This window comes from Salmo salar, chromosome 01 (genome assembly GCF_965601325.2).
Source record: "Salmo salar chromosome 01, fSalSal1, whole genome shotgun sequence".
Classification (NCBI taxonomy): Eukaryota; Metazoa; Chordata; class Actinopteri; order Salmoniformes; family Salmonidae; genus Salmo; species Salmo salar.
The window spans coordinates 40,031,663-40,058,422 of NC_138291.1; the positions used below are offsets into that span (position 1 = coordinate 40,031,663).

General features: G+C 43.9%; 1 protein-coding gene across 3 annotated transcripts in view; it reads right to left on the bottom strand.

Moving 5' to 3' along the window:
• Positions 1-540: 540 nt before the first annotated feature.
• mgaa (MAX dimerization protein MGA a) overlaps positions 541-26,760 on the bottom strand; it is a 38,571-nt gene continuing 12,351 nt past the window's right edge. For 2 of the 3 annotated variants that reach the window (XM_014194859.3, XM_014194858.3), the window contains exons 8-25: positions 25,023-25,771; positions 24,538-24,814; positions 24,158-24,309; positions 23,932-24,046; positions 23,203-23,765; positions 20,796-21,102; positions 15,106-15,405; positions 9,781-10,742; positions 9,468-9,596; positions 7,797-7,908; positions 7,226-7,605; positions 7,029-7,118; positions 6,803-6,928; positions 5,631-5,742; positions 5,182-5,550; positions 4,871-5,038; positions 4,698-4,781; positions 541-4,584 (exon numbers count right to left, since the gene is read on the bottom strand). In XM_014194859.3, coding sequence (XP_014050334.3) covers positions 3,758-4,584; positions 4,698-4,781; positions 4,871-5,038; positions 5,182-5,550; positions 5,631-5,742; positions 6,803-6,928; positions 7,029-7,118; positions 7,226-7,605; positions 7,797-7,908; positions 9,468-9,596; positions 9,781-10,742; positions 15,106-15,405; positions 20,796-21,102; positions 23,203-23,765; positions 23,932-24,046; positions 24,158-24,309; positions 24,538-24,814; positions 25,023-25,771 — 5,822 coding nt within the window. In that variant the 3' untranslated portion in view covers positions 541-3,757. The remainder of the gene's footprint in view (positions 4,585-4,697; positions 4,782-4,870; positions 5,039-5,181; positions 5,551-5,630; positions 5,743-6,802; positions 6,929-7,028; positions 7,119-7,225; positions 7,606-7,796; positions 7,909-9,467; positions 9,597-9,780; positions 10,743-15,105; positions 15,406-20,795; positions 21,103-23,202; positions 23,766-23,931; positions 24,047-24,157; positions 24,310-24,537; positions 24,815-25,022; positions 25,772-26,760) is intronic. The other variant, XM_014194860.3, reaches the window with a different exon arrangement.

Consider the following 26,760-nt stretch of genomic DNA (forward strand, 5'->3'; position numbering starts at 1 on the left):
AACCTTTAAAGTGTTCTGCAACTTTGTTCACAGCTTTTTATCACACCATGGCATCATTACGTCGGAAGATCATGGCTTTGTCCCAAATGGCACCCCATTCCCTTTACAGTGCACTACTTTTGGCCAGGGCCCATAGGGCTTTGGTCAAAAATAGTGCACTATATAGGAAATGGAGTGCCGTTTGGGATACGCATTGCTACGAATTCTATTTGACATGGGAAATGAATGATATTGTCCGGTAATGAATAAGGTCATGAGTTTGCAATTAGATCCCATGGGTCAATTGGGAAAATGTCAGATCTCTCCCTTTCCACATATTTAAAAAGGGCAAATGAAACCGACATTAGAAGATTACTTAGCATTTTAACAATCAGTTACCCATGCATGTTTCTTTCACAATATTCCTGTAATACCTTTTCATATATGTTCAAAGTCAGATGTACAGTTACAGTAAGTCACTTAATCATTAAAGTAATATTACTATTCAAATCATATAACATAATGTAACTGCGTGATAAATGTATATCTAGGCAGCCCACATTCATCGTTAGATTTTATTTCAAGGCGTCTTAATTTCTCTTATGCCAACATCCTAAACATAACGGTTATTGACACCATATAAAAATATCAGAAATACCTTTACAAAAACAACTCCATTATCAGAAGAAAAAAAACAGTCTTAAAAGTGGAAAAAAGTAATTATTTACATGGCCTATTATTATAAAAACATGTATTTTATACTTTATACAGAAATGAAATCTACACTTCATGCTTCTAGCAAAAAAGTATTGATGCTGTTTAACAAGAGGGTTGGTTGGCTGTTAATTCTGCAAGCTTACCTCTTAGCAGCATAAAAATAATTACAGCAAATGTATTTCCCCCAATTTAACATCGAATAAATTTTCCCTCAAATGGCACCCTCTTCCCTATAAAGTGCACTATTTTTGACCAAAAGTAGTGCACTATATAGGGAGTAGTGCACTATTTTTGACCAAAAGTAGTGCACTATATAGGGAGTAGTGTGCCATTTGGGACGCCACCTCTACTCCTATTATATAGTGAACGTCACGGTCTGATTATTACATACATCACTGAACAAGTAAAGCTGCTCTTAGAAAGGTCACATCCTACAGGGACCTATTAGGTAGGATATTGCTTATTAAGTTTACGTTGAGATTTGTTGTCTGCGGTGCACACAGTGGTTAGTGTCGCAAACAGTGTGCCATACAAAAACAGATGAAATGTCCCTTAACCTTTAAGGCTTAATTCACTACGACCGAGAACTTTCCTTGCATCAAACACGAAGATATGGCAAGCAGGGCCTACTCTACTCCAATATGGAGACAGGGCCTCTGAAACAGTCATATACACTCAACAGTACAGTATAGTACTATGAACACAAACAGCCTCTGCACTATCGGCTGTCTGTCTACAGATCATCTTGCTCTGATGGTAGAGATATACTCTAAAACCAGAACATACTGGACACCCTTAAAATGTAGAGTTCCTGGTAGCTTAATATTATGTGAAATTCACTGCATCTCCTCTTTAAAATAAGGGGAAGAAAAGCAACAGATCAGGGCCCGTTTTTAAGCGTCAGATCCTTGTAAGCTTATTCCTTATGATCTAAAAGGCTAAACTGATTCTAGATACACTACGTGACCAAAATGACAAACAGACCTTAACCCTTACAAGTATGCATATACATGCTCTCCTACATACACAAACATACCCTCATACACTACATGACCAAAAGTATGTGGACACCTGCTCGTCGAACATCTTATTCCAAAATCATGGGCAGTAACACGGAGTCAGTTAAGAACAAATTCTTATTTACAATGACGGCCTACCCCGGCCAAACTCCGACAACGCTGGGCCAATTGAGCGCCGCCCTATGGGATTTCCAACCACGGCCGGATGTGACGCCTCAGACCGCTGCGCCACTCAGGAGCCCAACTAGATGTTGGAACATTGCTGCAGGGACTTTCTTTCAATCAGCCACAAGAGCATTAGTGAGGTCAGGCACTGATGTTACGCGATTAGGCCTGGATCGCAGTCGGCGTTCCAATTCATCCCAAAGGTGTTCGATGGGGTTGAGGTCAGGGCTCTGTGCAGGCTAGTAAAGTTCTTCCACACCGATCGACAAACCACTTCTGTATGGACCTCGCGTTGTGCACAAGGGTATTGGTGGCCTTCCCCAAACTGCTGCCACAAAGTTGGAAGCACAGAAGAATGTCATTGTATGCTGTAGCGATAAGATTTACCTTCACTGGAACTAAGGGGCCTAGCCCGAACCATGAAAAACAACCCCAGAACATTATTCCTCCTCCACCAAACTATGCGTTGGGGCAGGTAGCGTTCTCCTGGCATCCGCCAAAACACAGATTAGTCCGTCGGACTGCCAGATGGTGAAGCATGATTCATCACTCCAGAGAACGCGTTTCCACTGCTGCAGTCAAATTGCGGCGAGCTTTACACCACTCCAGCCGACGCTTGGCAATGCGCATGGTGATCTTTGGTTGGGGTGTGGCCGCTCGGCCACGGAAACTAATTTTATGAAGCTCCCAACGAACAGTTCTTGTGCTGACGTTGCTTTCAGAGGCAGTTTGGAACTCAGTAGTGAGTGTTGTAGCCGAGGACCGATTATTTTTACGCGCAGCGCGCTTCAGCGTTCCTGTTTTGAGCTTGTGTGGCCTACCACTTCGTAGCTGAGCCGTTGTTACTCCTAGACGTTACCACTTCACAATAACAGCACTTAGTTGACTGGGGCAGCTCTAGCAGGGCAGAAATTTGACAAACTGACTTTTTGGAAAGGTGGCATCCTAGGTGCCATGTTGAAAGTCACTGAGCTCTTAAGGCCATTTTACTGCCAATGTTTGTCTATGGAGATTGCATGGCCGAGTGCTCGATTTTATACACTTGTCACCAACTGGTGTGGCTGAAATAGCCGAATCCACTAATTTGAAGAGAAAAACATGACTCCTGACTGTCAGAACAGTGTCATGTTAGTCTTTGCATTTCAAGTCAATATACTGTATATATTGATACAAACAAACATCTTTGGATATCCAATAGGCACGTTAGGTAGTGCCGCTTATAAAACAAAACAAATGTGCAGAAGACATAAATAAAAACCTTTTTTTTTTTTTTTTTTTTACAAGGATCTCAAAGGCCCAGTGTTTTAGATATATTTACACACTATGAGGTTGGATTAATACTGTGAAATTGTGAAAATTCTGATCATGTGCTTTTAGTGTAAGAGTGGTTTGAAAATACATTTCAACCCATTTTGGTGGGATGGGGTTTAGGCCTGCCCGGTGACGTCACCAGGCAATAAATAAGTTAATATACCAAAAACCGCTCGTTTTCCCCTAGCAAATTTGCATAAGAAATTGCTCTTTGCTAAGAAACTATTTTTGACCATGTTAACTGAAAACAATCATTGTAAGCTACTTAATTGTTACCAAGAAATGATTTGACAGAGATAAAAACGGCTACATTGTACCTTTAAATGTAGTTATCCCTGATTGGTTGAGCCACATAAGGGTCATATTTATTACAGCACAGCGTGTCGAAACTTCTTGCAACAGAAAAACAAAAATGAACATTTCTTATTGGACAAGTTCAGGTAGTAGTCCAACCCTGTTTCAGTCAGTTTTTGTCAGTTTGGTGACAAATGAGTACGACCCATGTGAGTAAGGATCTTGAGGAGAGATGGCTACAACATTGACCCTAAGTTAATTAGTGCTTAGTTCTACGTCTGAGGGTTGTTCTTAAGTCCTAGTGGGGCTAGCCTCGGCATTGGCCTCATCTGCAGTAGCGGGGGCGGGGCTAGGGCATCCCCCGGCTTATCAATGGACTCCAGCACCTTGGCCACGCCAACTTTCATCTGCAACAGCGGAGGCGGGGTCAGCGCCTTTTGAAGTACACCGTGACCTTTTGCAGTGCATGCTGGTCCTTGTGGGCAGTGCCCATTGACAATCGGAGCAGGAGCAAAACCTGTCTCTGTTGGTTTCTCGTTGGATCCAGAACCCACTTTAAGGTCCTCTGCCTGTGGCACTGGCAGGCCTGGGCCTTTGGAAGCCTCATCCTGTCCTTGTCTCTCTTTCAGCCCCAGAAGGTCCTCGTCAAGTCTCAGAAACAAGGGGCTGAGGGAGCGCTCGTCATCTCCATCTCTGATGATTTCCTTCTCTGCCTGCGGCGGTGGTGGTGGTGGTGGTGAGGACCGGTCCGTCCCAGCCTCCCCAGGCTCAGTGGCTGGTTTGTGGGTGACCACTGGAAGACCACTGGGGCTGATGTTGTCTGTGGTCATCTGCTGGTTGAGGAAGACGATCTCGTTGAGGAGAGATGTCAGACTCTCGTCTTCAACGTCACCTTCTTCGTTGTCTTCGTCCTCCTCATCAGAATTCCGGTCTGCGTCGTTGATCTTTACACCGTCTCCAGAGTGGTCCAACTGCTTCCCCAGCTCCCCGTCCTCCAGCCCACTTCCCTTACCCTTCACTGGAGATGGCCTCCTCGGAGTTCCCCCTGACACACCTGGAGGGGCTTTGACCAGTGAAATCACATTGGTGCTATGAGGAACTGAAAAATGGGAAACAAAATAACAGTTTTGTCTCAATGGGAAAAACATTCAGCTAACTTAATCAGATTCATAGATTTCTACATCCAAGCGGTAAAAACGTGTCGGAAGTTACCTCCCCTGTTGAGGATATTACGAGGTGGAGTGAGAGAAATGGGTTGTGACATTGAGGGGATACAGATGGTAACTGAAGCGACACCTAAAAAAAGAAATTTAAGAAGAATCAGAATCAAATCAACAAGAAATGTGGTTTGAAACTTTGAGTACATTGAGTCACTGAAAGCCTACCTGGTATTAGAGACCGTTGCATTTCGATTCCAGTGACGCGTCCTACCGGCAGCAGAGAACTGGCAGGCTGCATTGGGCTCTTAGTGATCCCCTGCTGAGATGGTATCACTTCCCCCACTATTGACAGCATTTGAGGAGGGAGAAACCGAGCATGAACAGGTGGGGAATCTGTTGGGGAGGCAGAAAAACAAATCCAAATGATTGACAGTGCTTTATTTCTTCACATGGAAGTTCAGTCTCTAGATCTGCAGTCAGCCTGGCCCATTTGATGCAGCTAGACAGTAACAGGGTCAGAGGGACAGGTGCCTTACCTAGGGGAGGTTGTGGTTTCCTGCGAGACAGGATGTTAGGTCTTGTCCTTTCACCCGGAGAACGACACCTTGAGGGGGGTTTCCTGGAGGGTGGGGAGATGATGGGACTTGTCTTGGGTTGTTGGGGTGCAGGCTGTGGGGGGATAGAGTGAGGGACAGGGGTGGGTACCACCTTTAATCTGAGACCGGGAGCCAGGGATTTTGGCTTAGTCTGTTGATTGCTGCTGGGTGAGATGGCTTTATTGGGTAGGACTGATGACGAGGGGGCGGAGGACGCCCCTCTCCGCTTCCCTTTGAACATCACGTCCATGTTCTTCTGTTTGGTAGAGATGTCCTGAAGCTTCCTGAGGATGAGCTCCTCTGTCTTTCCTGTAGAGAGAGACAACAGGCCAGTGTTACCGGAGGGAGAGACTGGAGAGGAGAGGATAGTCAAATGTAAGGCCCATTACCAGATTTCTGGGAGATTTTCTTGATATAAGCAGCTCGTTCTTCGGTTAGCGCACTCTTCAGTTTTTCCAGGCGTTCGCATTTGTCTCTCAGGTCAATGACTTGTTTTCGGGCCTGTTAAATAACAGAAACAATACTTGGTATCATTTAGTGAAGAGGTTACTTACTAAATAAAACTCGATGCAGTTCAGGGAGGTACTGTATGTCACAAGGCAGCGTCAATTAATTAGTCTGCTAACTCCCCTGAATATGACAATCATTTCCTAAACGAAATCATCAAGAAAAATTTAAATGGCCATAGCTTATTTTACTTAACACTCCCAACAATCAATATTGAAAGTCTCACTCCAGTCTCCTTTCCAGCTCATTGATCACCTAATTTACTTAACAAAAGGCACATCTTAATAAGTGGTCCAGGTATCATCATGACATGGCAGAAGAAGGGGTGAGCTTTTCCTCTTTTGTTCTCTGCTGTTCCTCAAGCAAGGAGGGAGGCCGATGACATCACCAATCCCCATCAGATCAACTCCTTGAAGTTTGCAGTTGTGTCCCCCAAAAATATATAATTTGGCACAAAGCATTTTTTTTACCCTTTAGTGCGTGTAGTACTTTACTGTATCTATACCTGGGATATGTTTTTTCAACAGTAAAAGTTAAAAAAAGTAAAACATTTATTTTTAAAAATGAAAAAAAAATAATAATAAAAAAAAAAAATTGCTGGAGGACGTATAAGTTTCAAGTTGTACCATGTTTATTTATTTTTTATTTAACTAGGCAAGTCAGTTAAGAACAAATTCTTGTTTACAATGACGGCCTACACCGGCTAAACTCTCCCCTAACCCGGACGACGCTGGGCCAATTGTGCGCCGCCCTATGGGACTCCAAATCACGGCCAGTTGTGGTACAGCCCGGGATCGAACCAGTCTGGAGTGACGCCTCTAGCACTGAGATGTAGTGCCTTAGACCGCTGTGTCACTTGGGAGTAATGTAATGGCATCCATGTAATGTGGAAGCCTACACCACCTACTGAAATGTACTGTATGGCATGGTAAATCACATGATACATGAGCTACTCTGGAGAGCTCTGAGGTGTTATGGGTCCTATGGGCCCTGGTCAAAAGTAGTGCACTATATAGGGAACAGGGCGCCATTTGTGATGCATCCTTAGTCTTACCTGCCCAAGGATGAAAACATTAGTAGGTGCCGGGTTGCCAACGTCCAAAGTCTCTATCAGGGCTTTAAAGCTCTTCCGAAACTCAGCACAGCGTTGTCTCTCATATTTGTTATGCAAGTCCCAGTGCTAATGGTAACATTGAACCAAAAACACCGCAAATTACAACCATGGACACTGAAATCACAGCATAACCATATTTGAAGGAAGGAATAAAAGGTCGTTCCACCTCTTTAGTGCATTTTGCCTTCAATTGTGGAGTGGTGATCTTCATTGCATTGTCCTCCACACTCTCAATGTCAACAAGCTCCTCCTCATCCTGAAAGACAGATGAGTCGTAACGAGAGAATAAAACAACTGGAAAAACCACAATTCTCAAGAGAAGAGATTTAATCAACAGAAACCGAATAATCAATTATTTCTTACACTGATGGTATTAATGACGTGCCCTTTAGCGTTGTAGTTTTTGTCGTCGTCAACGTCAGAATCCTCAGTCTCATCCGAGGAGTTGTCGGTTTTCTCGTCCTCCGTGTCCTCCAGAAGGTCCACCACCTCATCCCTGTCCTCCTCCGTTTCTGCTGTCACTCCTCCCATGCTCTTACCCCCTTGAACCTCTTCTGTGGTCCTCTTTGAGATTGGACCAGGCCTTGGTCTCTGCTCAGACTCACCGCAGGTGGAGACAACTGAGGAAGACGAGAGAGCAGAGGAGACTTTCCCTTCTTTCTTCCAGTTGGCGTGCAGCTTCTCGATCTTCTGCTGGGAACCGATGTACTTAATGTTCGTCAGTATCTGTTCCTCAGACTCTCCTGTGGAGGAAACATGTTGGTTGAATGTACAATCAATCAGTCAGTCAAATGCATTCATCTACAAAGACCTTTTTTACATTAGTTGTCGCAAACCCACAGAATACAGAATGTTGACATGTTACAGGAGGAGAGAGGAAGTACATAAGAGGAAATGGAGAGTTGGGGGGGTCAAATGTAATGTCCATTATTACCAGTTAACTGGGACATCTTCTTGACATGAACTGCTCTCTCCAGGGTCAGTGAACTCCTCAGCTTCTCCACGTTGGTGCTTTTCTTTGTCAAGACCTGGATCTCCTCCTTCGCCTGGTTAAATAACAGAGTTAACGTGTTATCTATTGAGGATGGTTGCTTCAACGAAACAAAACTAGAGCGCCGCTCTGATTGGCCACAATAACAAAATACACAAATATGACCTTTTATGAGTCCCAAATCGCGACCTATTCCATATATAGTGCCATAGGGCTCTGGTCAAAAGTAAAGCTGGTAATTGCTAGGGACCTCACAATATGACATTATCACAGTACTTAGGTGCTGATACTATATGTATTGTGATTCTAACTATATGTACTGTGATTCTAACTATTCTATATGTATTGTGATTCTAACTATTCTATATGTATTGTGATTCTAACTATTCTATATGTATTGTGATTCTAACTATTCTATGTATTGCGATTTGATACTTGGATTTTATAATGATTTGATGTTCCAAACATATTGCTCACTATATGTCTGCTGCAGAGAGACAAGAGAGAGCCATGTGAAAATTAGTTTTGATGAGTCATGGAAATAAAAGTGCTGAAAACACGTTGGCTCACTTTTTAAAAATAAGATGGAGAACAAGCTATAAGATGAAAAATAACGGTACTGCCGACTATCGCCAGGTAACCCTACAAATCGATACTTGGGGTCAAAGTATCAATATATACTGGTCCCATGTTTCATGAGCTGAAAAAAAGATCCCAGAAATGTTCCATTCGCACAAAAAGCTAATTTCTTTCAAATGTTGTGCACTAATATGTTCACATCCCTGTTAGTGAGCATTTCTCCATCCCCAAGATAATTCATCCACCTGACAGGTGTGGCATATCAAGAAGCTGATTAAACAGCATTATCATTACACAGGTGCACCTTGTGCTGGGGACAATAAAAGGCCACTAAAATGTGCAGTTTGTCACACAATACAATGCCACTGATGTCTCAAGTTGAGGGAGCGTGCAGTTGACATGCTGACTGCAGGAATATCCACCAGAACTGTTACCAGAGAATGTAATGTTCATTTCTCTACCATAAGCCACCTCCGTCGTCATTTTAGAGAATTTGTCAGTATGTCCAACCGGCCTCAAAACCGCAGACCACGTGTAACCATGCCAGCCCAGGACCTCCACATCCGGCTTCTTCACCTGCGGGATTGTCTGAGACAAGCCACCCGGACAGCTGATGAAACTGTGGAGTATTTCTGTCTGTAATAAAGCCCTTTTGACGGGAAAAACTTGTCCTGATTGGCTGGGCTTGGCTCCCCAGTAGGTGGACCTGGATCCCAAGTCGGTGGAGCTATGCTCTCATAGGCCCACCCATGGCTGCTCCCCTGCCCAGTCATGTGAAATCCATAGATTCGGACCTAATGAATTTATTTCAACTGACTGATTTACTTATATGAACGCTAACTCAGTAAAATGGTTGAAATTGTTGCATTTATAGTTTTGTTCAGTATAATATCGTCCAAAATAACATTGCGATATGCAACTGTATCAATCCCCCCCCAATCACTAGTCAAAAAGTAGTGCACTATATAGGGAATATGGTGCGATTTGGGATGCACCCTTTAATTCAAGGGATTCTATTGACTTATTGGTGCTTACGTCGTTGAGGATTTTAATTTTAGCAGCTTTCTCGTCAAGTTCCAGTGTTTCTCTCAGCTGCTGGAAGCGTCCCTGGAGCTCGGAGCGCCGATGCCTCTCCAGCACGTTGTGTTTGTGCTTCAGCTGCTTCTACAGGACACAACAGAAAGAAGCGCTATCATGGAGTGCAAACTGCAAACTAGACCGTTTACATCTAAATTAGCCCGGGCCTACCCACACAAATAAGACAAACCAAGAAAGAGAGACAGACTACGGTTTAGATGACGGAATTTGAAAACAGACTTGTCTTGTATAAAGCTTAAAGAGTTCTTACACTGATGACGATGAGATCCTCTTCATTAACACAGGAATTAACAGTGTCGTCAGATGAGTTGTCCGTCTCCTCGTCCATGTCGTCAGAGTCGTCCTCATCCTCCATCAGATCCACAACCTCAAACTCCTTCCTCCTCTTCTTCTTCTTTGGTCGTCCTGTCCAGGTCTGGTAGGGTTGATTGACACAAGCCATCCTAGGAAGGAGCTTGGGGTCTACATTGGAGTCCGCTGACGAGATAGGTCTCGAAGTTGCATCTGTCTTTGGAACCGGGCTTATAGGGGGTCTGAGGATTTTGGGGGGCACTCGTCCCATCTCAGGCTGGATCTTAGGATCTGTATTGGAGTCCGTTGTGGAGATAGTGTCAGCTTTAATAAATTTAAACTTGTGGCTTACAGGGGGTTTTGTGCTTTTCTGGCAAGGCAGCATCCAACTATACAGCTCAGACGTGACCTTACAGTCTAGATGGGAGTCCACTGTGGTGGTGGTGGTGGCAACTTTGACACCTGTTTCCCTATCAGTCTTTGTGGGGAATTTGACAGTAATTACTGTGGTTTTCGGGGAAGGCTGCAGCACAGTAAAGCCCCCTACTATAGGCATGACCTTGGAGGAGCCCTGGGCTGGCTGGGCTGGCACCTTGGGACACTTGATGATGATGGGCTCCTTGTTACCCGTCTGAGGAACAATCTTCAAAGTGTACGTCCCGCTATTTGTCTCAGTGGGTGAGAGATTAGCGTTACTGATGTTGAAAGACTTGGAGCCTGATATGGAGGAAGTGACTTCGGGAGGTGTGGTTTTAGGGGCGGTGGTGCTGCCTGGAGTCTTTGGGACAGTGAAAGGGACCAGGGGGATGGTAGTGATGGTGTTCTGCCATGTGGTGAGAGAGGTGGTGGAGGGGGAGCTGTTAAGGGTGGCTGTCGATCCAGAGGCCATGCACGCAGGTGTGGTTAAGCTGATCAAACCCCCTGAAAAGAAAAAGGAGAAAAAGTTCTGCAACTTTCCAATTATAATACACACACACAAAAAATAAAATGTATTCACACAGCACTCATTCAGTGGAGATAATAAGTTCACATTATACATAGACTACTATAGAACTCCCTGATCCGTCTAAAATGTTTAAATCATTGTTCCATAAAATGGTTATTAATGAACCCTTTACATTGATAAGCGCCCAAATTGGAACGGAGTGGCTGTACATTAACATGCTATACATGATGTCAGAGCTCAGGGTCTCCTCTTCACAGCTCTGTGTGGGTTTTGACTGACAGCCAATTCTGAACTTTAGCACCGCGAGCGACAAGAAGATGCCCCCATGCCTCCCGCTAATTGGGCAACTTCAAAAAAAGAATTGTCTGAGTGTGGGAAATGCTGTACATTAAGAGGACTCCATTTTTGACAGATGAGACATTGAGGATTATAATAAATACCGCTTTGATGTTATACAACCAAGCCAAACAGTCTAAATGTGCCCTTCACATTTCCATTCATTAAACTAATGTAATATACAGTGTCATCGTTTATGACAGGGTATCCCAATTGGCAGCCCGCGTCCAAATCTGGCCAATCAGCAATAGCATTTGGCCCCCCACAGCCCCAACATTTTTTCATAAATAAATAAATAAATAAATAAAAATCTCGGTTCCGAGATGCAAAAACTCCCAAATGCGATGTCCCAAGAAGGAAGTTACCCTACCTAAATAATGCAAACGTTAAAATGTAACTTCATTCATGAAGAGAGAGAATGCAAGGAGACGGTCAACTAATAAAGCAGGCAGCGGACCATTTTGTGGTGCTGAAACGTTCACAATAGGTGAACAGCGCCTGGTGCTGAGAATATAGCCAACTAGTTATGCAAGTGTGGCACAGCAACAGATGGAGAAAACCTACACCAGTCAAGGAACTCATTTAAACAATAATCTTCATTTTAATTTGACTTTAAAAACAAGAAGAGGGCTTAATTGTAGTATATTTCTTCCGAGCCTAGGCCTATATAAAATTACTTAACTGGCTGAGGTAGGCTATGAGACTTAACATTTTTCACAATAAAAACAATATATGGCCTAATAGAAGTGGGATTTTTTTATTTATTAGGCCTACTTACAATTGCAACTGTCCAAAAATGTAACATCCTACATAAAACAATCATTTAAAGAAAAAAAGGCGATGTTTGTCTCTGAATAGCCTGCTTATTTCAGCTTGAGACCTAAATATCCCTGGATAATCACTCACAATAACGTTAGTATTTACTAAATATAGTCATATAGGCCACTAAGTTACTTACTAATGGGAAAGTTGCATTTCCCCTTAGACACGATCTTGTGGATGTCGGGTGAGATGGATGTGATTTTGATGCGGAGGCAGTCCTCGATTGACTTATGTGAAAGCCGGTTCCTGTCGCGAGTCCATATTGCGTTCATAGAGGAAAATGAAAACTCGCAGATGTAAGTCGATCCGAACACTGTTAGCACATAAAACGTTTCTTTATTGTGCTGTATTCCTCTGAGCATGCCACCCAAAACGCACACAAGGATTCCGCACTCCTGAGCACATCCCTGATTTGGCCCGATGCCTGGAATTCAATCAACTAAGTTTGAATTGCGGACTCATCCAGTGAGGGTATCGTTTTCTTAGCAAGGGAGGAGAATTCTCCACCTGGGGCGGACTGTTAGAGGATCACCTACAAACGCAATGATATCCTTGGGCATGCTGTAGTCTTCAAATCTGATGGAGAAGTTGATGAAATCTTCCATCACCTCTGACAACGCTGCAGCCTGCTCCTTCTGCCTGTCATTTCTTCAGTGTGCTGAGGTGCAGTAGCCTTCCAGATGACAAGTCCAAATCAAACAACTCAAGCTTCCTAGTAAAGGCCTCACGTTTTTCCACTATGTCTACGATTGTTTTCCCTCTTCCTTGTAAGTGCAGCTTTAACCTGTTTAAGTGACAGAACATGTCAGCCCAAAAAGCTGTGTGGGTAGCTTGCAGTTAACGCTTCAATGTTTCTGCGTCGGGCCTATGTCTGGAGAGGGAAGGCCACTTTGAAAGCTCCATGCTTAGATTCATAATGACATCTGAGATTGAATTCCTTGCAAACGTCGACATTTTCATTGCAAATGAGACACCGGCTTGGCATTGGGAAAAGTTTGTGAGATGAACGCATCGCTGTCCAATCTTCCCTGAAACATTTTCATTATCCACCTTTCTACTCTTATTGAGAGCGACATTTTCTCTTGCTATCAAGCTAATTGTTCTGAACGAATGTTGACGTTAAACTAAGTACAGTAGGCTAAGTAGACCTGTTCTTCCCCACCAATCAACGCACAGAGAAATAGACAAAATAATTAAAGACAGACATGGTGATTTTAAGAGTGTGATCAGATCAAAATGATTATGTTATTGTCACTGAATTTATTATGTACTAATCAGATGTGTTAAAAATGTTGTTGAATTTGTAGTGTAGGCCAATTAATTGTGCTATTATTATAATATACTAATTACAGTTGAAGTCGGAAGTTTACATACACTTAGGTTGGAGTCATAAAAGCTCGTTTTTCAACCACTCCACAAATTTCTTGTTAACAAACTATAGTTTTGGCAAGTCGGTTAGGACATCTACTTTGTGCATGACACAAGTCATTATTCCAACAATTGTTTACAGACAGACAATTTCACTTATAATTCACTGTATCACAATTCCAGTGGGTCACGCAGCCGTCATACCGCTCAGGAAGGAGACGCATTCTGTCTCCTAGAGATGAACGTACTTTGGAGCAAAAAGTGCAAATCAATCCCAGAACAACAGCAAAGGACCTTGTGAGGATGCTGGAGGAAACAGGTACAAAAGTATCTATATCCACAGTAAAACAAGTCCTATATCGGCATAACCTGAAAGGCCGCTCAGCAAGGAAGAAGCCACTGCTCCAAAACCGCCATAAAAAAGCCAGACTACGGTTTGCAACTGCACATGGGGACAAAGATCGTACGTTTTGGAGGAATGTCCTCTGGTCTGACGAAACAAAAATAAAACTGTTCGGCCATAATGACCATCGTTATGTTTGGAGGAAAAGGGGGGACTCTTGGAAGCCGAAGAACACCATCCCAACCGTGAAGCACGGGGGTGGGAGCATCATGTTGTGGGGGTGCTTTGCTGCAGGAGGGACAGGTGCACTTCACATAATAGATGGCATCATGAGAAAGGAAAATGATGGACATATTGAAGCAACATCTCAAGACGTCAGTCAGGAAGTTAAAGCTTGGTCGCAAAATGGGTCTTCCAAATGGACAATGACACCAAGCATACTTCCAAAGTTGTGGCAAAATGGCTTAAGGACAACAAAGTCAAGGTATTGGAGTGGCCATCACAAAGCCCTGATCTCAATCCTATAGAAAATATGTGGGCAGAACTGAAAAGGCGTGTGCGAGCAAAAGGCTAACAACTTGACTCAGTTACACCAGCTCTGTCAGGAGGAATAGGCCAAAATTCACCCAAGTTTGACCCAAGTTAAACAATTTAAAGACAATTCTACCAAATACTAACTGAGTGTATGTAAACTTCTGACCCACTGGGAATGTGATGAAAGAAATAAAAGCTGAAATAAATCACTATTATTATTCTGACATTTCACATTCTTAAAATAAAGTGGTGATCCTAACTGACCTAAGACAGGGAATTTTTACTAGGATTAAATGTGAGGAATTGTGAAAAACTGAGTTTAAATATATTTGGCTAAGGTGTATGTAAACTTCCACTGTATGTTAGGTACCGCTGACTATTAGCGCGTAAAAAAATGGGCCCGAGGCCAAACCTAGTTGACGAACCCTGGTTTATGATCACTATGTTTGACGTACAGCTACAAAATGACGTTATACCCTGGGTTGTTCTGAACAGAATGTGCCTATGTCTGTTATATTTTGAAGATTTGGCGCGGACCACGCATCGGAATGCACTCGAGTCCATTCTATGTGCACCAAAATTAAGATATGCTTCTCTGAATTGCCGTGTGAAAGCATAACACCGCAAGATCGTATTTTATCATTTAGCCAGTCATGTCGACAATAAAACAAGCTTTCAAATTATACCCACCTGACGCAGATAGCGATTTATAAATGCACCATTTTTGGATTGCATAAAGTAAACAGTAATTCTGTAAAGACGGGGCTGCAACCATGGTTATGCATATGCTTTCCATATTTCTTCTGCAAGAAACATTATTTTGCCCTATCCATATAAGCCAATTCCCACGAGGCTAAGGGGTTAACATACTCAGTCTTGCATGTGACAGAGCAGCAGTGCCTTGGCATTAATATCATCAACGGTCAGACACTCACCCTTGTTGCGCATGACGAGGTTGGGGTTGAGGGCCTGCAGCTGGCTGAGGGGAACCAGCTGGATTAGCTGTCCGTTGGGGTTCCGGTATAGGGTGGTCCCTGAGGCACTCCGCACCGGCTGCAGAACCATCCTCCGCCCTGCTGCGAGAGGGGTCAGGGGGATGAGAGGGGTTGGGGTCTGGGAGGTAGGAGGACACGCCATTCTGACAGAGTTACTGGTCCCTGGGTCAGGGAGCACCAGCACGGGGGGACTAGTAACCACGCCACTGCTTGGGGAGGTCTTTGGAAGAGACACATCACCTGAAAAACAAAGCATTCTGTTTCTCAACAACGATAGAAAACCGCATGGATAAAAAGACACCACAAACAACCACGCACCGCACAGAACAATCACCACATCAGAGCTATGCTAGCACTATGCGTATGTGTCACGACCACAAACAGACAATATGAAAGTGGCAGGCCATGCGATCAACGGTTAGCCTGTGGGAGGTTGGGGAGTCAAGATAGCAGCACAAATAGATTAGAGGGGCTTTCTAAAAATGGTGGCAGGACTGGGTGTACCAGTGGAGGAAATGGCACAAGAGCTGCCTGATGCTACCTCTACCAGAGAGGTAGAGGGCACGGCAAGCTGCTGAATACTGCTCAACGACTGTGGTGGATCACTAGTGAGGAGCAGCCTCTGCTGTGAGGAGCTGATTTGGTTGACCACAAGCCGTGTGAAGACCTTTCCCGCAGGGGGCAGGTTAGTCACCGTGGAGCAGAGATGGAGGTAGAGGGTCAGTATCCCACGCTTGTGTACGTGTGTGAATCTGTCATGAATCGGATATTGCTATGGACAAACACTATTAAATTGCTCTGAGGGAAAACAGCTTCCTTCATCAGACTAAAAAAACGAATTGTAATTGAACTATTAAAATGTTCTATACAGGATGGATGCCGATTGGCTGAAACAACATTCCAGACGTGTTTATCAGACAATATATAATGCAAAAAATACTTGTTTACTGTTCTCTGTTGGTAACTGGTTTATAAAAGCAAAAAGGCTCCTCTGGGGTTTATGGTATATGGTCAATAATCCACTGCTTTGTGTCGTGCCTAAGAACAGCCCTTAGTCGTGGTATATCTAAGCAATAAGGCCTGAGTAGGTCAGGTATATGGCCAATATACACCTCAAAATATGTGGACACCTGTTTGTAATTAGAGCAGTAAAAAATAAATGTTTTGTCATACCCGTGGTATACAGTCTGATATACCACGGCTTTCAGCCGTATACCACGGGTATGACAATTAGATTGGTAACCTGTTTATAATTGCAATAAGGCACCTTGGGGGTATGTGGTATAATGCCAATATACCACGGCCAAGGGCTGTGTCCAGGCACTCTGCATTGCGTCATTTTTATTTTATTTATTTTTATTTCACCTTTATTTAACCAGGTAGGCAAGTTGAGAACAAGTTCTCATTTACAATTGCGACCTGGCCAAGATAAAGCAAAGCAGTTCGACAACATACAACAACACAGAGTTACACATGGAGAAAAACAAAAGTACAGTCAATAATACAGTAGAAAAATAAGTCTATATACAATGTGAGCAAATGAGGTGAGAGAAGGGAGGTAAAGGCAAAAAAAGTCCATGGTGGCAAAGTAAATACAATATAGCAAGTAAAACACTGGAATGGTAGATTTGTAGTAGAGGAAAGTGCAAAGTAGAAATAAATAATGGGGTGCAAAGGAGCAAAATAAAATAAATAAATACAGTAGGGGAAGAGGTAGTTGTTTGGGCTAAATTATAGATGGGCTATGTACAGGTGCAGTGATCTGTGAGCTGCTCTGACAGCTGGTGCTTAAAGCTAGTGAGGGAGGTAAGTGTTTCCAGCTTCAGAGATTTTTGTAGTTCGTTCCAGTCATTGGCAGCAGAAAACTGGAAGGAGAGACGGCCGAAGGAGTAATTGGCTTTGGGGGTGACCAGAGAGATATACCTGCTGGAGCGCGTGCAACAGGTGGGTGCTGCTATGGTGACCAGTGAGTGGAGATAAGGGGGGACTTTACCTAGCAGGGTCTTGTAGATGACCTGAAGCCAGTGGGTTTGGCGACGATTATGAAGCGAAGGCCAGCCAACGAGAGCGTACAGGTCGCAGTGGTGGGTAGTATATGGGGCTTTGGTGACAAAACGGATGGCACTGTGATAGACTGCATCCAGTTTGTTGAGTAGGGTATTGGAGGCTATTTTGTAAATGACATCGCCGAAGTCGAGGATCGGTAGGATGGTCAGTTTTACGAGGGTATGTTTGGCAGCATGAGTGAAGGATGCTTTGTTGCGAAATAGGAAGCCAATTCTAGATTTAACTTTGGATTGGAGATGTTTGATGTGAGTCTGGAAGGAGAGCTTACAGTCTAACCAGACACCTAGGTATTTGTAGTTGTCCACATATTCTAAGTCAGAACCGTGATGCTGGACAGGCGGGCAGGTGCAGGCAGCGATCGGTTGAAGAGCATGCACTTATTTTTACTTGTATTTAGGAGCAGTTGGAGGCCACGGAAGGAGAGTTGTATGGCATTGAAGCTCGTCTGGAGGGTTGTTAACACAGGGTCCAAAAAAGGGCCAGAAGTATACAGAATGGTGTCGTCTGCGTAGAGGTGGATCAGAGACTCACCAGCAGCAAGAGCGACATCATTGATCTATACAGAGAAAAGAGTTGGCCCAAGAATTGAACCCTGTGGCACCCCCATAGAGACTGCCAGAGGTCCGGACAACAGGCCCTCCGATTTGACACACTGAACTCTATCAGAGAAGTAGTTGGTGAACCAGGCGATGCAATCATTTGAGAAACCAAGGCTATTGAGTCTGCCGATGAGAATGTGGTGATTGACAGAGTCGAAAGCTTTGGCCAGGTCAATGAATACGGCAGCACAGTATTGTTTCTTATCGATGGCGGTTACGATATCGTTTAGGACCTTGAGCGTGGCTGAGGTGCACCCATGACCAGCTCTGAAACCAGATTGCATAGCGGAGAAGGTGCGGTGGGATTCGAAATGGTCGGTAATCTGTTTGTTGACTTGGCTTTCGAAGACCTTAGAAAGGCAGGGTAGGATGGATATAGGTCTGTAGCAATTTGGGTCAAGAGTGTCCCCTCCTTTGAAGAGGGGGATGACAGCAGTTGCTTTCCAATCTATGGGAATCTCAGACGACACGAAAGAGAGGTTGAACAGGCTAGTAATAGGGGTTGCAATAATTTTGGCAGATAATTTTAGAAAGAAAGGGTCCAGATTGTCTAGCCCGGCTGATTTGTAGGGGTCCAGATTTTGCAGCTCTTTCAGAACATCAGCTGAATGGATTTGGGAGAAGGAGAAATGGGGAAGGCTTGGGTGAGTAGCTGTGGGGGGTGCAGTGCTGTTGACTGCAGTAGGGGTAGCCAGGTGGAAAGCATGGCCAGCCGTAGAAAAATGCTTATTGAAATTCTCAATTATAGTGGGTTTATCGGTGGTGACAGAGTTTCCTATCCTCAGTGCAGTGGGCAGTTGGGAGGAGGTGTTCTTATTCTCCATGGACTCTACAATGTCCCAGAACCTTTTTGAATTTGTGTTGCAGGAAGAAAATTTCTGCTTGAAAAAGCTAGCCTTGGCTTTTCTAACTGCCTGTGTATATTGGTTTCTAACGTCCCTGAAAAGTTGCATATCACGGGGGCTGTTCGATGCTAATGCGGAACGCCACAGGATGTTTTTATGTTGGTTAAGGGCAGTCAGGTCTGGGGAGAACCAAGGGCTATATCTGTTCCTGGTTCTAAATTTCTTGAATGGGGCATGCTTATTTAAGATGGTGAGGAAGACATTTAAAAAAAAATAACCAGGCATCCTCTACTGACGGGATGAGGTCAATATCCTTACAGCATACCAGGGCCAGGTCGATTAGAAAGGCTTGCTCGCTGAAATGTTTCAGGGAGCGTTTGACAGTGATGAGTGGAGGTCGTTTGACCGCTGACCCATTACGGATGCAGGCAATGAGGCAGTGATCGCTGAGATCTTGGTTGAAAACAGCAGAGGTGTATTTAGAGGGCAAGTTTGTTAGGATGATATCTATGAGGGTGCCAGTCATGCATAAGAACAACCCTTAGCGGTGGTATATTGGCCATATACCACACCCCCTCGGGCCTTATTGCTTAATTATATCACACCTCTTTGGACCTTAACTTCTTATGGATGGTGGCAGTATTGAGTCGCTTGGATGACTGACGTGCCCAGAGTAATCTGCCTCCTGCTCACTCCCAGAAACTAAGATATGCATATTATTAGTAGATTTGGATAGAAAACACTCTGAAGTTTCTAAAACTGTTTGAATGATGTCTGTGAGTATAACAGAACTCATATGGCAGGCAAAAACCTGAGAAAAAAATCCAACCAGGAAGTGATTTGTAGTTCTATCTAATCCCTGTTCAAACTACAGTCTGTTGGGTCATTTTGCACTTCCCTAAGGCTTCCATTGGCTGTCAACAGCCTTTAGAAACGTGTTTCATGCGTCTCCTGTTACTGGGCAGAGAATAGGAGCTCAGTCTATCAGTGGACTGCCTGGGAGCAGTGAGTTGTTTACTGCACGTTCACGCTGGCGCGCCGCTCATTCTTTTTCTTCTGTAATGAATACGTTATTGTCCGGTTGGAATATTATCGACGTTTTATTTTAAAAAGACCCTAAGGATTGATTGTAAACATCGTTTGACATGTTTCTACGAACGGTAATGGAACTATTTCACTTTTTGTCTCTTATTTTACGCACACACGTTATGCCTTTGGATAGTGATCTGAACGCACGAACAAAACAGAGGTATTTGGACATAAATATGGAGTATTTCGAACAAAAAGCACATTTCTTGTGGAAGTAGGAGTCCTGGTAGTGCATTCCGACCAAGATCAGCAAAGGTAAGGGAATATTTATAATACTAATTTTGAGTTTAGTTGACTCCAGAACTTGGCGGGTATCTGTATAGCTTCCTTTGATGGTTGAGCTCTGTACTCAGAATATTGACAAAATGTGCTTTCGCCAAAAAGCTATTTTAAAATCTGACACAGCGGTAGCATTAAGGAGTAGTATATCTATAATTCTTTCACAAACTGTTGTAAATGTAATCAACGTTTATGATGAGTATTTTTGTAAATTGATGTGCTCATTCACCAGGGGTTTTGGTGGGAATACATTTTCTGAACATCACGCGCCAATGTAAAATGGGGTTTATGGATATAAATATGAACTTTATCGAACAAAACATACATGGATTTTGTAACATTGAGTCCTGGGATTGTCATCTGATGAAGATCATCAAAGGTTAGTAATTTATTTTAGCTGACTTTCTGGTTTTTGTGATGCCTCTGCTTGCTTGGAAAATGGCTGTGTGATTTTTCTTGTTTTGGTGCTGTCCTAACATAATCTAATGTTTTGCTTTTGCCGTAAAGCCTTTTTGAAATCGGACACTGTGGTTAGATTAAGGAGAATCATATCTTTAAAATGGTGTATAATACTTGTATGTCTGAGAAATTTTCATTATGAGATCTTTGTTGTTTTGAATTTGCCGCCGTGCACTTTCACTGGCTGTCGTCATATCGATCCCGCTAACGGGATTCAAGCCATAACAGGTTATTATTGCTTAAAATAGCACTATTATTCCAGGTACGCTTAACAACAAAAAGTAGTTCTCACCAATGGACTTGGGGCCTGCAGCAACTGAAGCGACAGAGGGAACACTGGTGGTGGTGGTGGTGGTAACCATGGTAAGACTGGTGGTAGGAGTGGCTGTCAACTGGGCCGGTTGTCCCGTGGAGGACCTTGCATCTTCAGGGGTTTCTGAGGGGGGGTGTTGTGATGAGACGGAGGACGCCATAGACGGCTCTGGACCGGTAGGCCTCCGTAACTTGCCCGTGAGGTAAGCAGCAAGTCGGTTGGCTGGGTGCATGGCTCCCATCATGCCCAGTTGTAGCTTGGCATGGGGATAGGACCTGCCATTCACCTACAGATACATAGGGGAAAGTGTGAGTAGCAATGGACCATGTGTATTCTCCTCAGAGCTAGATATTGTGTGCGTCCCAAATGGCAGCCTATTCCCTACAGTGCCGTCAGAAAGTATTCACACCCTTTGACGCGTTACAGCCTGAATTTAAAATTGATTAAATGTAGATTTTTTTCCACTGGCCTACACACAAATAACCCATTATGTCAAAGTGTGGGAGAAATATAAAACCCAACATGTAAAGTGTTGGTCCCATGTTCCATGAGCTGAAATAAAAGATCCCAGAAATGTTCCATACACATAAAATCTGCTCAAATTTTGTGCACAAATTTATTTTACATCCCTGTTCGTGAGCATTTCTCCTTTTCCAAAATAATCCATCCACCTGACAGGTGTGGCATATCAAGAAGCTGCTTAAACAGCATGATCATTACAGAGATGCACCTTGTGCTGGGGACAATAAAAGACCACTCTAAAATGTGCAGTTTTGTCACAACACAATGCCAAAGAAGTTTTGATGGGAGCATGCAATTGGTATGCTGACTGCATGAATATCCAACAGAGCTGGTGCCAGAGAATTGAATGTTAATTTCTCTACCATCACTTTAGAGAATTTGGCAATACGTCCAACCGGCCTCACAGCTGCAGACCACGTGTAACGACGTCAGCCCAGGACCTCCACATCCGGCTTCTTCACCTGCGGGATCGTCTGAGGACGGGGATGCGGAGGAGTATTTCTGTATGTAATAAAGCTATTTTGTGGGGAAAAACTCCTTCTGATTGGCTGGGCCTGGCCTCCCAGTGGGTGAACCTGGCTCCCAAGTGGGTGGGCCTATGCCCTCCCAGGCCAACCCATTTTCCCAGTCATGTGAAATCCATAGATTAGGGCCTAATTAATTTATTTCATGTTGCGTTTATATTTTTGTTCAGTATAATAAATAATGAAAAGCTGAAATAAAATGATCTGTAAGGTCCCTCCGTCAAGCAGTGGATTTCAAACACAGATTTAACCAAAAAGACAAGGAAGGTTTTCCAATGCTTCCCGAAAAAGGGCACCTATTGGTAGATGGGGGCCAATGGTGACTTTAAAACAGTTAGAGTTGAATGGCAGTGAATACTAACCTAATTGACAGAGTGAAAAGAAGGAAGCATATACAGTCCAAAAAAATAAATATTCCAAAACATGCATCCTGTTAGCAACAAGGCACTAAAGTAATACTGCGGCTGAACAATTAACTTTTTGTCCTGAATGCAAAGTGTTATAGGATTTGCCACCAAACATACAACAAGTGACTGAGTGCCACTCTCCATATTTTCAAGCATAGTGGTGTCTGCATCATGTTGTGGGTATGCCTGTAATCGTTAAGGACTTGGTGAGTTTTTCAGGATAAAAAAGAAACGAAATGGAGCTAAGCCCAGGCAAAATCCTAGAGGAAAACCTGGTTCTGTGTGCTTTCCACCAGACACTGGGAGATTAATTCACCTCTCAGCAAGACAATAACCTAAAACACATGGCCAGTTGCTTACCAAGAAGACAGTAAATGTTCCTGAGTGGCCGACTTACAGTTTTGCCTTAAATCTAATTGAAAATATATCGAAAGACCTGGAAATGGTTGTCTAGCAATCATCAACAACCCATTTGACAGAGCTTGAAGAAATTTGAAAATAATAAATGGGCAAATATTGAACAATCCAGGTGTAGAAAGCTATTCGCTGACAACGGTGCTTCTACAAATTGACTCAGGGGTGTGAATACTTACGTAAATGAGATATGTATTTTATTTTCAATAAATTTGCTACAATTTCTAAAAACATGTTTTCACTTTTTCATTACGGTGGATTGTGTGTAGACGGGAGGGAAAAATATATATTTAATCCATTTTGAATTCAGGCTATAACACAACAAAATGTTGAATAAGTCAAGGGGTAGGAATACTTTCTGAAGGCACTGTAGTGCACTAATTCTGACCAGCACCCTATGCACTAGATAGGGGAGTGCACTACAGGGAATAGGGTGCCGTTCCTCATCAATAAAGTAGGAAAATGAACTGATCATCAGACGTGTTTTGGGGGGGAACTCTAGGTATTTATAATGCTTACCGTGACCAGTTCCTTGTCTGAGATTTCTGTCTGCTTTAGGTTGGCAGTAAGGAGGCCAGCAGGAGAAATTCCTATTAAGAAAGGCAGGCCCTTCCATTTCAGACCCTTTTTCTTCCCCACAGCCTTGTTCTCTTGCTCTCTTTGCTTCTCCTCCACGCTTTGTCCTTCCTCCACCTCCTTATCTTCCCCTCTCAGCTCCTCCATCTCCCCCTCCTCTTCCTCCATCGTTTCGTCATCTTCCTCTCTCATCCATTCCACCTCACTGTTCGCCTCCTCCACTCCGTCCGGTCGCGAGACCTGAGAGATATGTACCTTGTAGTGGACAGAGCAGCTCTCGCCGTCGTTCCTCAGGGTCTGAGATATGGGTTTGATGAGGTAACCTTTGACCCAGAAGGGGTTGGTGAGGTGGTCCTGGGCCATGTGCTCACAAACAATCCTCAGCACAAAGTTCCTGTCCGCCAGGCTCCTCCACTTACACTCAGACATGATCTCCAGACGCTTGGAGGGCTCCGTGTACTGGGGACCGTGGGAGGACGACTTCTCTGACTTCCTGGAAGGGCTCACTACATCAATAGACAAAGTCAACAGCCATTAGAAATGCATTTCAGGGCAGGCTATGATTGTTGGATGCAACTAATTATTGATGTGGTTTATTGACTGATAGATATATGTCGCAGACAGATGTTTGGAATTAAGAAAATTACGACAAATTTGATTAATTGAACTTACCTGGTGCGGAGTCAATTGGTTTGCAGTAATTGTCAATGTCCTCAGGTCGGTTTGTGCTCTTGCTTTTAAACACACGCACTCTGGCACATGTCATGGTCACTTCCTCTGCTCTCACCTGCAAAAAAATACACCTTTAGAAAAGGCAGGGGGGGTAAAAATATACATAACACTTTTACAGTGGTATATCTAACACTTATGGATAGATAGACACCCTTCTACGACGCACCACTGCTGAAGACTCTTCCTGTAATGGAAGCCATGGAAGATAGACTGGTGTTGGGGCGAGGAGGGGCTCCGGGTCCATCTCTCCATCAGTGTGCTTCCACAACGTTCTCACACGCCGAGCTGGTTCTGATACGGTCTCCGCCTCTCTCAGAGCTGAAGTTAGAGAAGAATCCGGTAAATGAGCAGAAATTAATACAAAATATGTCATTTAACTGCAACATTAGGATGGACACACTTTGCGACATATGCATCAAAGTATTTCATCTAAGGTAGTATAGAAAAGTTGTTTTTGTATGGAAACTATTTTTCTTTTACTTTATTTATTTGAACCAGTCATAGAGCTTCATAACTCGGTCGTTTTTTAAACTAGACGACACTCACTATATGCCATCCTCATCCGCTTTCTCTTCTTGCTCTTCCTGGACGGGCCCTCTTCTGACGCACTGGAATCTGGCCCTTTTAAGTTTTTGAGCACAACCACTTTCTGCCTGAGGCAGCTGCAGCCAAATATACACTCAATCTTTCCACAGTGGGTAATACGACGGTCCTGTGCCAGGCTGGCACACACACAGCCCAGCCGGCAGAATGCATTGAGGCAGGGAGGAGCACTGCGCTTTACAATCTTAATGGGAGCTGTAGGATTCTCACAAACAAAGCCCTGAAGAGAAAAGAGGAAAGTAAATGCAGACAATTAGTGCTAGTATGGCTCATTTCTCAGGGATACCATTGTAGAGCTGGTTTAAACACTCACAAAAATAAGATCGAAGCTATTAATGTACTCCAAAATGTATATGCTCCATCATGTCAAACCCCAACAAATCAGTCAAAGAGCAGATGTAATGGTGTATGGGTGTAACTGATCTTACCGTTGAAGTGAAGAGCGAGGTGAGGGCGACCGTTGCCCTGTCCTCTGTGATACAGGTCCGATGCTTGCCCTCCCAGATAACCCCGTCCTCCAGATCCCTCTGTCTGAGAAAGGCCTTTGTCAACCCAGGAACAACGACCCTGGTCTCAGCAGCAGCAGACTCTGGATCTGAGTCGCCCTCCACAGGAGCCAGGTCAGGGGGAGGTGGCTCTTCTACCTCTGGCCTCGACACAACAGAGTCTTGGGCTGGTGGTGGAGTCTTGACCCTCGGCTTCCTCTTAGTCCTTTTCACAGTTTTAATTGTGTCGTCGTGGGTGATGGCCGGGGCAGCGTGATCCATCAATGGCGGTGGCGCAATTTGTAATGGTGTTGGTGCAGAAGTTGGTTTAGTTCTGCTCTGCTTTGAGCGTTGTTTTTGTTGCCTTTTTTCAGATTTTTCAGATTTTTTAGGTCCTTTGGATGCGAGGGGCAGTCTGTTTTTTTGGGATGGGGGGACAAAGGTGGTAGAAGGTGCCGGTGCCTGTTTCTTCAGCACACTGTCCAGGGTTCGGACGTAGCTGGTGCTCTTGGTGGGCAGCTGGTAGGTCACAGGGGTGACGACGGTGGTCTGGGTGAAACTGGCAGCCCGCTCGTCGATGAGTTTGCCTTCGCTAGCCAGATACTCATCCAACATGTCACTGCAGAAGGCCGACAGGTTCTTCGGGACCACATCTGAACTCGGGCCATCTTTAAAGCCTATTGGGCTACATACTATAGTAAAAACAAGAAGATGGGATATTGCAGACACTGGTTAATTTAAGGCCTTTCTCAAGACATCAGAGCCAGAGTACGTGAATGAAGCGAGAAATGGAGCGTGCCCAATTTGACTGGAGCGTGGAGCGAGATTCCCAAAGGCTGGAGCGTCAGCCTTCTCACACACTCCAATTTCACTCGAGTGGCGCTCACTTCACAAGCTCGAGCATGCCCGCCCCAGCATGCATTTCTAGGCTACTTGTGTGCGGCTAAAAGCCCCTTGCTTTAGCTACCCTCATGGAGTTAAATATTTTCACAAAGAAACTGATAAAATGCCACCTGCTAAACTGTTAGGTTAGAGACCGGATGCCATTGTTCTACACGCGGAATATGATAGTTGTTACACGCTGGCTACATCAAACATCCACATATAAAGAATTATTGTGGAATCTGAAAAGACACTTATCCCAAAAGTATGATGGTGTACTTACTACGTGCACATGCTAAAAGAAAGGAACGAGGTGAGTAGATAACTAAGTGTGTCATTGTAGCAAAGTCATTATAAACTAAAATCAGATCTCTTAAACGTTTCGTTCATTTTCGTTTTATTATCTATAGAATAGGCCATAATTGATTTTGGCCCAACAGGTCTGGCATATTTCCACGTTCAAGGAGCTTTCCGTTTTGATTGGGTTATTTTGTCTAAAAACCTTTAAGCATACCTATAGAAAAATTCAAAATAAAACTCCGCATCTCTGCCCAGCCAGGCAAGAATGGCCAAAATGGTGTTTAGCATCCCCAGTGGCTCTGCCAGTGCTGAGAGGATATTCTCTGCTGCTGGCCGGCTCTCCAGGCACCATCACATGAGCCTGAACCCACAGACTGGCCAAACTCATGTTTCTAAAAATGAATTCAAAAGGCACTAATACGTCACTTTTCATTTAATTCTAAGTAAGTCACAGTCTATATGCGCAATTTATAGACTATAATGATTTAATACAACAAAA